Below are 16,150 nucleotides of genomic sequence, written 5' to 3'. Positions count from 1 at the left end.
GTTTCATCAGTTAATTTGTTTAATTCAGGTTTTCAGATATATAGGCCTATATGCTCTCTACGTGCTGTTATAGATTGTGCAATGCAGCAAATATTTATGAATCACACAAAGTAGTTTTCTATGTATTTTAATAAAACTAACACCTGTTTCATGTTTGAGATCCTCTTTTTGTCTTATCGTGTTATCATACTTCCGCACAGAGAGGCTGGATAAAAACCAGGATACACTGTTAAAAGAATGAGTTCCACTTAGTGAAGACAATAAACTGTTAACTATTGTAAGAAGGGAAATGTTTATATATTTAACATATACACTAGGTGCACACATACACAACCAAACATGCATTTGTTTCCTTAAGAATTTCCCTTACATTTTTAGATCAAAGGTTTACCTACAACCAAGGTTAATTTGATGGTTGGTTGATAAAACAATAAGTGGTTTCATCTAAAATAGTTTATTTTATTTTAGAATGATTCTGACAAACCTAGTTCTGACATTCAGATTGTCTCTTTCAGATGTGCCAAGTGAAACTGTAGTTCACATATAAAACTAATGAACAATTTGTTGTGTAAAGTATTAGAGACTGGTGTTCTACCGACTGGGATTGGTGTTTTACATTTGATATTTCAATAAAAAAAAGTGTCCACGGTGAACATGGACTCATATGGTGCATTTCCTGCCTTGGTTTCAAAGCAGAATCATGGTTCCACTCTTTTGCCAGTTTGGAGTCCCTTTGCTGTTATTTTCCTTCAACATTTTGTTGTTTCCTCCTGGTCCGCATGATTTCCCTTATCTGCTGTACTTTCACTCAATACGCAGAGGCTTTTGAAGTCACAGTTCAATGGTCAAATTGAAAGGGATTGTATCATTACTTTGTACAAAGTATTTTCCAATTCTTAAGAAAAGGCATTCACTAAATTGAAGGCTGTGGTGTTAATTCTGTGACAATGTTTTGCAGTGGATATTGTACATGGAGATGTATTATTCTATACTAGAAATGTATATAGAACATATTTGTGAGCCTGAGAAATACTTTTAAAAAATCAAATACTAATAAATTTATCCTACCGCTTCACTATTTTATAAAATAAAAAAGACAACATCTCTGAGTTATTTATTTATAGAGGCCCTGTGGCCAATAGCAAAACATATATTTTAAATGATATACTATGAGTATAAAGCATGGAACATGTTTATTTTTATATATAATAGTAGGCTACGTCTTTTCATCTGTACCATATTCTATTAACATGACGATAAACGTTTTCTGTGGTTATCATCATTTTATTTGCTTCAACAGATTGTGTGGGTATTTCTGTTTCATTCTCATGCTAGGCCTATCATCAAACTGTTTATTTCTGTGCACCTTTCCATCCTTGTCTTTATTTACTGTCAACAACCTTGTGGTTACTGTGTTCTTCTGTCTGTGTACTAAGTAACTCATGTTTTAATAGCAATAAAGTATATTGAAGAGATAGCCTACCATTTCAGATAACGTGACCTGATCCAAATACATGATGAGGAATATCATACATTAAAGGGCATTACAGTAAGCAGCCAACCTCACTTCGAGCCACCTAACCTAACTGCAAAGTAAGGTACTTTTTACAGTTAGCTGACATGACGTAGGCTATCAACTACTGGCTTAGGAACTAACGTGGATTTACAAGCCTAAATATCACCTGAATAATACATCAGTTCAATATGGACGTCTGCATCCAGACGTCTGGGACTATTTTTGAGTTATGGTTTAAAAGGTTCTAAAGACTCAGTGTTTGGTTTGTGTTGTTGAATAACATGATTCACTACACCTTAAAACAACTCAAAGTCCATAATTGTTGCTGCAATTAAACTCGCAGTCATGCATTAATCATTAGAATTGTTAGAACGTTTCACTCGTCGTTTCACTCTTACTACTCCTAAAGGGCCCTGTTTTACACATGTCACTGACAGGTGTCAGTATGATTAACCATTACAAGCCGTTTTAAATCTGCCCTGCCCTGTGACATCACAAGTGGTGTATGATGATAAATCAGTCTACCCAGAGCTATTTAGAGTACTAAATTGTCTCAATGGCTCTGAGTCTACCAACCCAGCCGACTGTAGCAGCTGGTTATGGAAGGCTTATCTATCCGTACCGCATTGAATGCTCCGACACTTTGCAGCGATAAGTCAACATCGCTGCCATAGTTCAGAGGCCAAGAATGGCCTGTAAACAAATACAGGTAAATGGGAGTTGCTGTTTTTGTGGACAAGGTGCACTATCATGTTTACATTTCTCAACTGATTACAATGGGTCGTTTTAATATTTATACTAAATCACACAATTGATAAATTATATAATTATCATTATTATTATATCAAGTAGGCTATAAAGCATTGAATAAAGAAGACTAATTCAAATCGGTTGAGAAACGTTAAGATTATCGTGCATTTTATCCAGAAAATCGCAGCACCTCCTTGTATTTGTTTACAGGCAAATCTATACCTCTCCAATATGGCGGCGACTGTGACGTACGGCCTGAAAGCCTGTCTATGTGGTCTACGTTAAAAGTTACGTAGGAAAGAATCGGAGTAGGAATGGAAAACGCGATGACGCAATGACGACACCGCGTAAGTGAAAGCTACGCGCTATTAGCAACATGCGCACGCGTATTGTGAGGCATAATGGTGGATAGGTAGGCAACATATTTACCTCGCAAGAGTCCATCAACTTTTCATTAATTTCAAACAGAACAAATTCTCGTATCGACACTCGTTGTACAGAGCTGTACCGGGCTACTACCTCGTTTTAGTCACGCCAGGCTTTTTTCAAAATGCCCAACATTAAAATATTTAGCGGCAGCTCGCATCCGGACCTATCTCAAAAGATAGCTGACCGCCTTGGACTGGAACTTGGAAAGGTTGTGACGAAGAAATTCAGCAACCAGGAGACATGGTAAGATATCTGTTACATATTAGATGTTTTGTAATGCTGACCAGTGAACAGCAGACGTGGGTTACATTTGGTGACTTGATCTTTGTTGAGAACGCGTTGTCACGATGTTCCCGCTAAGACGCGTGGGGCTTGTAGTCCACACATGGCGTTGAACACATGCTGTACTCTGGCCTCCTACACTTTATATGTTTAAATGTTATTCTCTCGTTTCACGTCTGGGTAAGAGTTTCCATTGTTGAATTTCCCATCTGCTCTCTTTCATCAGCGTGGAGATAGGGGAGAGTGTGCGTGGAGAGGATGTCTACATCGTACAGAGTGGCTGTGGGGAGATCAACGATAATTTAATGGAGCTCCTCATAATGATTAACGCCTGCAAGATCGCCTCAGCATCCAGGGTCACAGCCGTCATCCCCTGTTTTCCGTACGCACGACAAGACAAGAAGGACAAGGTGGGGGTGAGGGATATTTGTCTAGTTACTTTTTTTCACGCCATTAAGCCACTGCACACCATTAAACACGGCCTGTGTCACAATCATATACTTCGTACCCATTTGCCATTGAACCATGCACGCGAACAGATAATTTGTCCCAACTGACCATGATTGGTTGTTTGTGCTGTTTTAACTGATCTGAATCCATGATAAGGCATGCTTAAAATGAATCATGTTGTAAGTCAGACATCCCCAAATGGTGAATATTGACCAGTAACTCATTGCAGACTATCTCAAAAAAAGATACATCAGCAACAAGAGAGTAAACATAGGAACATCGATAAATGGCTCCCTACTAGCCCTCAAGTCTGCCCTACAATGATTTCCAACATACACCTTGGGATAAGGTTAAAGGTCAATTCAATGATATGAATGGACTCTGCTAGCCAAGCTAACAGGATCTCTATAACATTTTTCATGTGTTTTTGGGCAAGTACCATCTTATCTATCCAGTGTTATGTTAAGACAAACATGTATTACTAAACCATCTTTGTAGTTAAACTTGGCTTTGCTCCTTGTGCATGGATAACTTGTAACATTAATATTTGCCATTTAGCGATTACCTTATTAATTATTTTCATGCCATTATGTTGTTTTTATGTTAATATGAACTCATATCCAATGATGGTAGAAACCTGTTAAGATTTTAAAGAATAAGGAAAAGGGTTTGAGTTAAATTCTGCCCGTATCTAAGAATAGCAGCTGCATTCTTTTTTCATATAAAAAAATATGTTTATAGCATGTAATTTAGTGACTCTCTTTCGTGTGACTAAAGTTATCCATGTCATTGCAGAGCCGTGCTCCCATCTCTGCGAAGTTGGTGGCCAACATGTTGTCCGTGTCTGGGGCGGACCACATCATCACAATGGATTTGCATGCCTCTCAGATACAGGTGAGCACTTCTCTTGGATCGCGCAGTCCTACTACGTTATAGAAGGACATCTGGGGGGAGCCGGCACAGAGCCTGGTCGTGAAACCTGAAACTGAAAGGGCGAGAGTTTCACCACAGATATTCTACCAACGAGAAACTCAACTTGCGAGTTGATGAAGCTTAAGTGTATTTTATACAGCCAAATGTCAAATGCCCTGCTCACCTAGATATGAGCTTGTCTTCCATCAGATTTAAGATGATTCTGATTTGTGATAATAGGTGAGCCGGAATTAAGCAAACCCAACTGAAAAGTTCCAACACAGAATAAGGACACTTTCACTTGCAATCTACTTTCATTGTTTATTCTATAATCTATTTAATACATTATAGGGCTTGTTAAGCAAAATTTCATTATGGGATTTCTTGTAGGTGATATTCTGCCATATTGAGGTCTCCAGAGAGTTGTAGTACTGTAAAATCCTAAAGCGACATAAACAGACCTTAACCTAGGCTAATCAACTTTGTGGTTTTGCCATGTCTCTAAGAAACGCTTTGGCAGTTTGAAACACAACAATGGCTCCAGATTATGACGCATCATTTCACAATTAATTACTAAGCAATGACAAAGTAAAAAGACAACCGAGTAGCAACATTGTTAAAGACATTCCTTTTTTAATCTAACCACAACCCACAAGACTACTTGAGTCGTGACTCATGAATTTCCATGGTATCAATAAATTGCATTATCTTGTGTTGCTTAAATCAATACTCGTCTCTTCGTTGTCACAACTTCCCTGTTTATTTTTCCTCCTTTTTGTCTAGAGTCTGAGAGGTTTTTTTTTATACCGGCTGCTTGTCTGTCAAACTATTAATCTTGTTTGTTCAAGTCAAACGTTGAAACTTGATCTCACCCTAATTCATTCTCCCATAATACTCACCCTTTATTTTACATGGATGCTTGTCGACGACAGTATTCAGCGTGGCTGCAGCACGGCGCTTCCTGCCACATGACACCGTGCTCCAGTTTCCCTGACTCCTGTGCCCCTCTGCTCTTGTGTTCTGAAACCAGGGCTTCTTCGATATACCTGTGGACAACCTGTACGCCGAGCCCGCCGTGCTGAAGTGGATCAAGGAGAACATCAGCGAGTGGAAGAACTGCACCATCGTGTCCCCTGACGCAGGTGGAGCCAAGAGGTATGCCAAGGCCTTGTTTATTTTGTTTGTCGTTTTAAGTTGCGCAATTTGACCGTTGAGGGTCCTTGAGCCTATCTCTGCAAACTTGACTTTGGATACACACCCGCCTTGCTTTTTTTTTTTTTTTTTTTTTTTCTCTCTGGCCAGGGTCACGTCGATAGCGGACAGGTTGAACGTGGACTTTGCCCTGATCCACAAGGAGAGGAAAAAGGCCAACGAGGTGGACCGCATGGTACTGGTCGGAGACGTGAAGGATCGGGTCGCCATTCTCGTGGATGACATGGCCGACACCTGTGGCACGATCTGCCATGCTGCTGACAAGTAAACCCCTTGTTTATTAATAATAAAAGTTTACTATGGATACAACCATGTCCCCTGGGAAGAATGTTTGATGGATTCATCTTATTGTTGCTGAATATTTGTTTCCCCCTTTTCTTTTCAGATTGATTTCTGCTGGTGCCACAAAGGTTTACGCCATTCTTACGCATGGCATCTTCTCTGGTCCGGCCATCTCGCGTATCAATAACGCCTGCTTTGAAGCCGTGGTGGTCACCAACACCATCCCTCAGGAGGAGAAGATGAAGCACTGCACCAAGATACAGGTCAGCGGTCTCCATTGCCTCCCCCCTACAGTGCATGCTCACCACACTATCAAGTATAGACTGTTCCTACCTCTAGTCAATAAATTACAAATAGCCATAACGCTAGCAACATTATCCATTATATTTTAACCGGTTCTTTGTGCATTGCGACGCTAACTCTCTCACTCTGGTTTTCTAGGTGATTGACATCTCTATGATCCTGGCTGAGGCCATCCGCAGGACCCACAACGGGGAGTCTGTGTCGTACCTGTTCAGCCACGTCCCCTTGTAACCCCACACCCTCCTGTCAGCCGTCTCGCTGTCGCACCAAATATAAGAAAAAAAGGGATGATCTGCCCCGGCCAAACACAACCATTATCAAAGCTCTGCTGCTAACCAACCATCAAACCACAATTTGAGCAGTTATGTCTGTTACTAATATGGACTCCATTAACAAAAGTCCCACTTGGCCTCTTGAGCAGCCACCCTTTATGCCTGGACCCTTGGGCATACAAAAAGCAATTGATTCCAAGCTAGAGATTTTGGCTGGTGTTTTAATTGTGTATGGCTGAATTAAGTCTTTATCTACTGTGAATGTTCTCTTCTTCCTTCTAACAGTACTTTAACCTGGCAACATCGCCCTGTTAGAAATAGTCTACGGCCCTTTTAAATTTGAATATTATATATATATCCATTTATCTCTCTCGCACACACACACCTTCCCCCCACCCCTGTTGGTTCAAGTGGTCAGCATAAGGCTTCCGGCCAATATAAAGCTGTTACAATGTTGTGGCAATGTTACAAAGACTGAAGTTCAATGGCCACAGTTTAGACCTTTCACATTGCTGTGGGAAATATTGGCATTTTTGGGTTATTTTGAAGACAACTGTTTGCTTGTTGTTGAAGTGAATGTGTTAAATAAATCTAGTTTACAGTACAAACTGAAGCCCCACTCACCAAGTGTGCCTCAGCATTCAGAAGAAAGTAGGATTTATTATTTTTGTCTCTCCACGTAGTAATGTTGTTATCCATTAAGGGCTTTTTATGGTTTTCGTAACGCAAGGGGGTTACGGACCCCTTACGTCCTTGCGTGCCCTCCTTGCGTCCACCGCAAGGGCCGGACGTGCGCCTCCCAAAAATCGTAACCTTCTGTCGAGGCGACACAGCAGCAAAGGCTCTGATTGGTCTGCTTACTAAAACCCGGCGCAGAACCATAAACGCTTACGACTGCGTTGAAGTGTCTGCGTTGTCTTTGCGTTGTGGGAACGTGGAACCATAAAAAGATCTTTAGGCTAAAATGCAGATAATCTGGGGAATAAAAGAACATTGTTTACTTTGGCTCTATATACAAGGTAACCTTTTGAAGGGTGATTCAAGGGAAAGTATGATCAAATCTCTTGGCCAATTAAAAAGGGTTTATTTTTATGGGTTGATAAGGTAGACACTTTGAACCTTGCTATATGCAGTCCCCAACAAGTTCAGTATGAAGCTAGGTAAAATAAATGAATATTCCCCCAGGGTCTATATACTCAAAAGTATAGACGTTGCTAGATTTGGCTCATTGTTCTGGATAACATTTTTTTGTTTATATTACCTCAACTGTACCTTCAACCAATTAAACTTGACAATGATTAATGCTAAATACATGTCCAGTCCTGAGTTTTGTTCATTTTATTTTAGGTAAAAATAAAGGTAAACTAAGATCTGATTTGACATTTCGATTTTGACTTTGGGTAAACGTGTTCTTCCCTCGCTGGATCTTGAAGTCCAGTTCTTTAATTTATTTTGAACAATATTTCCAGAAAGTAGGAACGTACTGGATTTAATTGAGAAATTCCCTCTCGGATAACTGAATCGAAAATAAAAACTAGGACTGTTGGGTTACGGTGCACTTGTTGAGTGGTGTTGCTGAGGGTTCACACAGTTTCCTATTCATCTTCTAGGTAGAAAATCGATAATGTGTGCTGTTGGCTTATAGCATGCTCTGCGGGCTAGAGCTTCCTTCAATTTAATTTACCCAGTTATTTTTCTGTTGGGTGTTTCGTGTGTTATAACAGCCATTTTCCATGTGCGTCTTCATAAACTATGTAAGGCTCTTACTTGGGTGAATGAGCCAAATAGCCAACTACATATCAAAATACGTTAATCATAAAGAGCATACGATACAGTCTCCTTCGAGACTTCCTGGAAGGGGTTAACTATTAAATTGCCGATGTTCATGCTGCCGTCCTATGTTCTGCATTGGCCAGTGTTAAAGGTGTACCTAAATGTAAATCGTTATTTTAAATGACTGAAGAGGTCTGCCTATATGTTATTTTTCACCTGTGAATAGGCCTATAATGACAATTGCTGAATAGATTTTGCAAGGTGTTACCAAGAGACAACTGATAACGGAGAAGGACGACTAGTTACATTTTATACTTTGTTCGGTTTTTTTTTACCGATTGGCCTTTACCTGCAGAGTAAGTACCCTTAAATCTAATTACTGTTCGTAAAGTTTACCTGAATCATTTAATCACTATATAGCCTAATATCGTATAACTGTTCTTAGACCTTAATAATATACCTATTGCCAGTCATTTCGCTATTATATTTAATATTAAAAATAGTGTAATTTACTTTATAGCCAACATTTATTTCATTATCTGAAATGTAAACATAATGATAGTACATATGATTGAATTCGTCTGCAGCATGGGGCGGGGTCAGGATGGTACACAAGAGGAAGAGACCCCACCACAGCCAGTCTCTCGTTTACCCTAAACTTCGGACTGAAGGGGCCACTGCGAGCGTTGTGCGAGGTGCAGGGGCTCTCTCCCACCGCGTCGTCCTTCCTGTCCGGAACGCTGACCTCCATGGCCATCAGTTTCTCTCTGTACCCGCTGTCTGCTGGTGGCTACTATGCAGGCTGGGGCGGGCGGCGGGAACAGTCAGGGCGTGTTGGAGGAAGTTGTGGACGTCCCGCCAGCGGAGCTTGGCGCTGCTGTACCGAAGAGGTTCGCTGGTGATCCTGCGCTCATGCATCACCTGGGGAATCACCACCGCCATCTATGACCAAGAGCAGAAGCGTGCATCATTCGATGATTAGAAGAAAGAAATATAATTCTCAGGGAACCTCTCTCTTATGAATCTCACTGCCATCTTCACCACTGTAGCCAATGTTCTACTTTCTGAATATACCAATAAGACTGAGACAGAAGTTGTTACGTATTATAATATATATTGTGGCGAGCAGCACGGGAAGGACGAGACGGGAGCCCAGGTTAAGCAACTCTCATGCCCCATATTCCGCACGACCCCGAGAGTTGCCTTTATCGAACCACAATCATGGAAACCAGCGCACCAAGTAAACGAACACGTCACTCTCGGTAACGGTGGCGGCAACGATGCACACAACATGTCAACACACAACGAAATAACTACACCAACCCATTAACCCCACTCAACCCAACAACCACACTGTCCCCGAAAGGGTCCATACCCCCAGGATAAATTAACCCCCCAGAATCCCTTGCGCAACTGAACGAGCGCCTACACCTGTACTGTGGTCGCCACTATATATACATATATATATATATATATATATATATATATATATATATATATATATATATATATATATATATATATATATATATATATATATATATATATATATATATATATATATATATATATATATATATATATCATCGGGAGCTCAAAGCCTTGTCATTATCATTCATTCCAGTTAATTTGAATGAACCAGTTTTTTTTTTTATGGGTCAGCTTTACTATTGAATAATTCTAAAGCCCTAACTACATATCAAAATGCGTTAATCATAAAGAGCATACGATACAAATGTGGGATCACAGTTGTCATGATTTACAACACTTTACACCGTTAATGTAAACAATGATAGCATGGCGGCATGAAGTACATCAATTCACAGCAGTAACGCATCCGTGGGCTGCAAAAGATGATGGATAGTGCCGTTCACACCGGAACTGACGTCGAATTCCTATAATCAAAATAGCTCAATGTGCATCGTGTTTACGAGGATGTGCTGATATTTTGCTGCTCCAATGAATTTGGGGAAATATAGCCAAACAAAAGCATGCTGAAATGCATACTGCGACATGCGAATGTAGTACAGAATCATGGTATTTATGGCCTTCTGCATTTTCTATACTATGATGCAAATGCAAAACTGCGCGCAAGGTTATGATCCGTTATGTCTTCGATTGATGGGTGGGACCACCAATGGTCGATGCGGCAACAGCACCCATTGCTAACGGTGATGCAAAACATCTAAACGGCTTTACTTTCGTCATACCTCCTTCGAGACTTCCTGGATGGGGTTGAAGATTGAATTGGCGATGTTCATGCTGCCGTCCTATGTTCTGCATTAGCTAGTGTTAAAGGTGTACCTAAATGTAAATTGTTATTTTAAATGACTCAAGAGGTGGGCCTATATGTTATTTCTCAACTGTAAGTAGACCTACAATGACAATTACTGTATAGATGATGATGCAAGGTGTTACCAAGAGATAACTGATAACGGAGAAGAACGACTAGTTACGCCACTTTATATTTTGTTCGGGTTTTTTTTTTACCGATTGGCCTTTACCTGCAGAGTAAGTACCCTTAAATCTAATTACTGTTCGTATAGTTTACCTGAATCATTTAATCACTATATAGTCTAATATCGTATAACTGTTCTCTTAGACCTTAATAATATCATTCCTAGCCAGTCATTTCGCTATTATCTTTAATATTAACAATATTGTGTAATTTACTTTATAGCCAACATTTATTTCATCATCTGAAATGTAAACATAATGATGGTATATATGATTGAATTTGTCTGCAGGATGGGTCGGGGTCAGGATGGTACACAAGAGGACAAGACCCCACCACAGCCAGTCTCTCGTTTACAGAGCTACTTGCATGGAGGTACCTCCAGCCTGCTCTCCACCCTGCCTACTATAGCTGTTTTTCCTGTCTACAAGACCGTTTTCCGGCAACAGCTCCACAGCTTCTCCATCATCCAGGCTGTGGCACAGTTGAAAAAGGAAGGAGCATTGAAGCTCTACAGGGGGGTGACACCCCCTTTGCTAATGCGAACCCTAAACGGCACACTGCTGTTTGGCCTCCAAGATACCCTACTCCGTCAGCTCTCCTCCTCCTCCTCTGCCAAAGTCATCCCTCTCTCCGCCCTCCCAGCCATTGCAGGGCTTGCGGCAGGACTGGTGGAGGCCCTGGTTTTCACCCCGTTTGAGCGAGTTCAAAACATGTTGCAGAACGGACAAAATGACCGCAATCTACCCACGCTGAAGACCGTTCTGGTGCGGCTGAGCTCTGAGGAGCTGGCCTTGGGCTACTACAGAGCCCTTTTGCCCATCATGGCCAGGAACTCTCTGGGCAGCTGCCTCTACTTCGGACTGAAGGGGCCACTGCGAGCGTTGGGCGAGGTGCAGGGGCTCTCTCCCACCGTGTCGTCCTTTCTGTCCGGAACGCTGACCTCCATGGCCATCAGTTTCACTCTGTACCCGCTGTCTGTGCTGGTGGCTACTATGCAGGCTGGGGCGGGCGGGCAGGAGGCGGGAACAGTCAGGGCGTGTTGGAGGAAGCTGTGGACGTCCCGCCAGCGGAGCTTGGCGCTGCTGTACCGAGGAGGTTCACTGGTTATCCTGCGCTCATGCATCACCTGGGGAATCACCACCGCAATCTATGACCAACAGCAGAAGCGTGCATCATGAGATGATGAGAAGAAAGAAATATAATTCTCAGGGAACCTCTCTCTTATGAATCTCACTGCCATCTTCACCACTGTAGCCAATGACTTATTTCCTGAATATACAAATAAGACTGTGAGACAGAAGTTGTTAATATATATCTATATCTATATATACATAGATATATTTATAGATAGATATAATATATCATCGGGAGCTCAAAGCCTTGTCATTATCATTCATTCCAGCTAATTTGAATGAACCAGTTTTTTGTTACAAAATAAAAGGTGCCTTGGTGGTTATGGGTCAGCTTTACTATTCTATAATTCTAAAGCCCTATTTAGGATAATAGCATTCAAGGTGTCTAATTAGGTTAATGTGAGGTGATTTGATTTAATGCTATTGGGGCAGCATTGTATGTTTACATGTATTATAGAAATATCGATATGTAAGAAAGAAACAAATAAATAACCAAATGCTACACATGTAGGATAAATGCCAAACAATAGGTTATCCTGTATTTAAACCAAATAAATATTCTATCCTGTATTTGAGTAACTCTTAATTGGTGCATTGCAAAGGCCATATATAAATAGAAAATTACATAATAAAATGGGATTTTAATCAAGTTCATGGGTTACCTTTTTGGATTAGGATAATTATATTGGCATAATAATTATTAAGACAGAATAGTGCCAATAATTGCGATTAGCCACCGTGCTAATACTTTATTCACGGCATGGATGTCATATCATTTTAGGCCGCTAGATCTTCCCCAAGCTCCATCGATTGTCGGTGCCTTTGATGTACATCAGGCCCACTTCGCAGTACTCTCAGAGAGACCCAACACAGATAGATTATGTATTCATAACATCATTAACATATGTAGTTTGTATACATACAATTCAGAAAAAGTGAGGACAGTTAGAGATATGAAGGCCTAATTGAGTGTTAAATATCCCGTTAGAAGACCCGTTACGTTTACAGTCTTTTTTTATCCAATAACAATCGACCTATAAAGGATCCGGCCAATTGGATCTCGCAGACTGTTTTCTATGTGGGCGTGTATAAGGGCGTGCTGTCACTATTTAAACGCATGGCTTCGGAAGGATTATTCAGGCGCACTACTTTCGACGTCTTCAAAGAAATCACCTCTGCATCAGGTAAAAGCCCAAATAACTGTATCCTGATATTTATAACATTATTCATATAGTTGTGGAATAAAGTACGCACTAGAACCGGCACCAGTTAGCTAGGATGTTTTGTGCCCAGAGTTTGAGTTGTTTAAAATTAGTAGCCTATATATTTGTTTGCAAGAACGTAACACCCTTAATTAAAGTCATGTGACCCTTGCCTACACAGCATTGCATGTTGTTTGACGTCTGCTAGATTAATTGTATTTTTAGGTGATTCAATGGGAGAAGAACCTTATGTTCACATGTGCTGCATTTCAATGCAGCCTACCTAATATGTCATGGCTACTTGATTTCGAAATCTAGCTGACGTTAGTTTAATCATGACTTGATGATTTCTTATCCGTCCTTCTGTAAGCGTATCATGCAGCTTTTCACGTCTTACTTTGGTTCGATGAATAGATAACGTTGACGCACCAAGGTGGCGTAGGTGGTAGTTATGGCTGAGGACGATAGTAATTCGTGAAAGAGGTGCATGTTAACAGCAGTCCCTTAAAAATAAACATCACTGAAGACCTCGCCCACTAGACTAACAACTTCATTATCGGGCCTCTAGGTAAATGCATTTCACTGCCTTAACATTTTATGACCTGTAGGCCTATATTTTCTGTGTATTGCAGATTAGGTAGGTAAACGGCCCAATACACTTCAGCCTGACCTCACTCAATAATTCTAATAGTAATATACTCCGGATGCCTGTTTATTGTGTTATCCATGTTTGTTCAATCCAACAGCATGGATCATAAAGCACTGCAAGCATGATTTTTTTTTTTTTTTTTTTGACTAGGGTGTGTCATACCTGTAGGGGCATGCACAGCACATAGCAACATAGGGATGGAACAGTGACGCCCTATCATGTAGTAGCTTGTCTTCTGTTGCCCGTCTCTTGCAGAGTTTTTTTTTTTTTTTTCCAACATAGTCGGTCTGCAGACACTTTAATCCAAAGGCTATTGTTAGTAAGGGTGAAGACAAAATATAAACGCAGTTAGAGTCCTACAAGTAAAGTTTTATTCAAACTACCTTTTAAATTAGCTTGGTATTCTTTCTGTTCTTTTTCCAACAGCAATCCAACCAAGTCCGAACAGCAATCAACCATGGAGGAAACACTCAATAAAGTGCCATGCTTTGACAAGAGCACACTGAAAAAGTCAGAAACCCAAGAAAAAAACAAACTTCCTACCAAGGAAGGTATGTTCCAAGTATACAAGGAAACTTGACGCATCTTCGTGAGCAACACATTCTACAACATCTTCTACACATCTTTCCCATGCTCACCATACTGTTTAGAAAGGGGTTAACTCCCCTGCTTCCATGCCAAAGGCCGCTATTATGGCCAAGGGTGGTTGAATTACTGACTGCGTCGTTGCTGCTGATACATGCCCAAGTATACCCTGCAGGCACAAGTTGCATAATTGTTGTTAAATCCTTGTTTACACCCCTTTAGAAGGAATACGAGAAAATAAAAGGCACACACCTTCTACACATCAACTGCCTTGAGCTGAAGGGCTTGATTTCAATTGGAATAAACCAGTTGAAGTCGCTCTAATTAAATTATCATTGTGCTTATAATTTTCTTGGGTCACATAGTAAAAACATTTTTTAATTTTTAGTCCATTGAGTGAACTTAAGCTGATTTTGAGGGAGCCCAATGCATGATGGATCCGTCAGTCACCCCAGCTACCTGAGCAGTGTCATGTTGAAATCAACAATAACTGCAAGAAACACCGGAGCGGTTTAGATTGTAACTGACAATGCATGTCATTTTAATCTTAATGAGTAGCCCCTTTGCATCTTTTGTTCATCTTGGCCTAAATGCTTCAAAGCAGAAATTGGATCTGACACTTAAATACGAGGCTGAACTGTAAATGTATGTCAAACTGATCACTTCCATTTTCTATTTCACACAGAAATTGAGGAAGAAAAGAAGCAAGCTGCAGCAGCTGAAAAATCATGAAGGCCCCCACTTTTCAACGACTGCAGTCCGCCAGCCCTTCCTGAGAGACATGTCTGCTTCAGTGAAACTACTGCCTTGCTGCAACCAATTGGATATCTGCCATGTATTGTAGAAAGGCCCACTGTCAGTGGGTATAAATTTGGCCATCAATATTTGTATTAGCTTACTTACTTAAGCAATTTGATTATCAACATTATGACCTGAAATTGATGCCATGCGGAAGTGTAAACGATAGTGCAGACAAATTATTTCTTTCTGAATAAATCTCAATGTGTCAAACTCTGGTGTTTTTTCTACTATGTTATGAGCCCTTTCATTTTTCTAAGTTGTGCAATGTATTGAATACCAGAAGTCGGACCATGACATGTTCTAGCTTTTATCTTCACATATTTGAAGGCATGTGAAAAAGGCAAATGCCAAAGGCATGGACCATTGCTGCACACTCCTCTTTTTTCCCAGGCAATACAATGCTAACTTGTTTGGGTGAGTGAAGTGTTGTGCGCTTTGTGGTGTGTCTCAACCTGGCTCTTGGCAGTCATGCTTTAAAAGGTGGCTCCATAAACAAACGGCCAGGGTGCGGCCTTGCTTTTAACCAAGTCTTTGCCTGTGCAAACAGCAGAATCATCAGCTGGATGGTAAAGACAGGCCTGGATTTACTTCAGTTTGTACTAGGACAAATTAAAAGATCCATGGTATGCGCTTTATAAATCTGCCACTTCCTGCTGTAGGCTATAATACACAGTCATTGTCATGTCAGTTAAATAAATCTTTTGAGCGTGTTCATACTTGATGGTGGAGCACAATGTTCCCTGCATTTCCCATGTCGTACCCGTTTCAACATGTTCACATTGCAGCATGCAAGCCCTTCGTACAGACATGCTTTTAGGTGTGGCTTTGAGAGAAAATACATAGGTACAAATTAGGAAACCAATAACCCTAGTTTGAGGCCAAGAGGAAATCTGTCTATAGACAAATGTTAAACAAGCACTAACGAAATAGGCCTCCCAGTCCTCACTAAAGTAAAAAAAATCTCTAATGCTATTTTACTGAGGTGAAAACCCCCCACGGCAATGCATTTTCACTGACAATACCTATAATAGGTTTATTTTGTCTTGGTTCTCTGGATCTGCATCTTTTACATTTTATTTTGCATTTATTCTGTTGAGTCTGAGTGGCGTACAACAGTTCTGTCTCCCAAAACTAGTTATAC

General features: G+C 40.6%; 2 protein-coding genes and 1 long non-coding RNA gene across 4 annotated transcripts; all 3 read left to right on the top strand.

Moving 5' to 3' along the window:
* Positions 1-2,655: 2,655 nt before the first annotated feature.
* On the top strand, positions 2,656-7,020 carry prps1b (phosphoribosyl pyrophosphate synthetase 1B). Of its 2 annotated transcripts, none has more exons than XM_079745230.1 (7): positions 2,656-2,938; positions 3,204-3,387; positions 4,223-4,321; positions 5,370-5,494; positions 5,642-5,815; positions 5,937-6,096; positions 6,275-7,020. In XM_079745230.1, the coding sequence occupies exons 1-7, from the start codon at positions 2,817-2,819 to the stop codon at positions 6,365-6,367; spliced, it is 957 nt and encodes a 318-aa protein (XP_079601356.1). In that variant the 5' UTR covers positions 2,656-2,816; the 3' UTR covers positions 6,368-7,020. The 2 variants fall into 2 exon arrangements, with proteins under 2 accessions (XP_079601356.1, XP_079601355.1); XM_079745229.1 differs by having other exon boundaries at positions 3,204-3,393.
* A 3,407-nt stretch (positions 7,021-10,427) lies between these two features.
* LOC307081201 (solute carrier family 25 member 53-like) lies at positions 10,428-12,181 on the top strand. The gene is made up of 2 exons (XM_079744291.1): positions 10,428-10,692; positions 10,929-12,181. The coding sequence occupies exon 2, from the start codon at positions 10,930-10,932 to the stop codon at positions 11,815-11,817; it is 888 nt and encodes a 295-aa protein (XP_079600417.1). The 5' UTR covers positions 10,428-10,692; position 10,929; the 3' UTR covers positions 11,818-12,181.
* A 664-nt stretch (positions 12,182-12,845) lies between these two features.
* Positions 12,846-15,219, top strand: LOC307081203. Its single transcript, XR_013812129.1, has 3 exons — positions 12,846-12,956; positions 14,050-14,174; positions 14,894-15,219. It is a non-coding gene; the product is annotated as an uncharacterized lncRNA (long non-coding RNA).
* Positions 15,220-16,150: the final 931 nt, after the last annotated feature.

The sequence above is a fragment of the Pollachius pollachius genome, assembly GCF_949987615.1.
Source record: "Pollachius pollachius genome assembly, chromosome: 10".
In the NCBI taxonomy this organism is placed as follows: Eukaryota; Metazoa; Chordata; class Actinopteri; order Gadiformes; family Gadidae; genus Pollachius; species Pollachius pollachius.
This window is presented reverse-complemented; position numbering and strand designations above follow the sequence as displayed.

Bases quoted from the DNA above. Each gene is read 5' to 3' on its own strand.
- prps1b (XM_079745229.1), top strand. From the start codon at position 2,817: ATGCCCAACATTAAAATATTTAGCGGCAGCTCGCATCCGGACCTATCT. The intron at 3,394-4,222 runs GTGAGGGATATT...ATGTCATTGCAG, and splicing joins ACAAGAAGGACAAGGTGGGG to AGCCGTGCTCCCATCTCTGC. The intron at 5,495-5,641 runs GTATGCCAAGGC...CTCTCTGGCCAG, and splicing joins GACGCAGGTGGAGCCAAGAG to GGTCACGTCGATAGCGGACA.
- LOC307081201 (XM_079744291.1), top strand. From the start codon at position 10,930: ATGGGTCGGGGTCAGGATGGTACACAAGAGGACAAGACCCCACCACAG.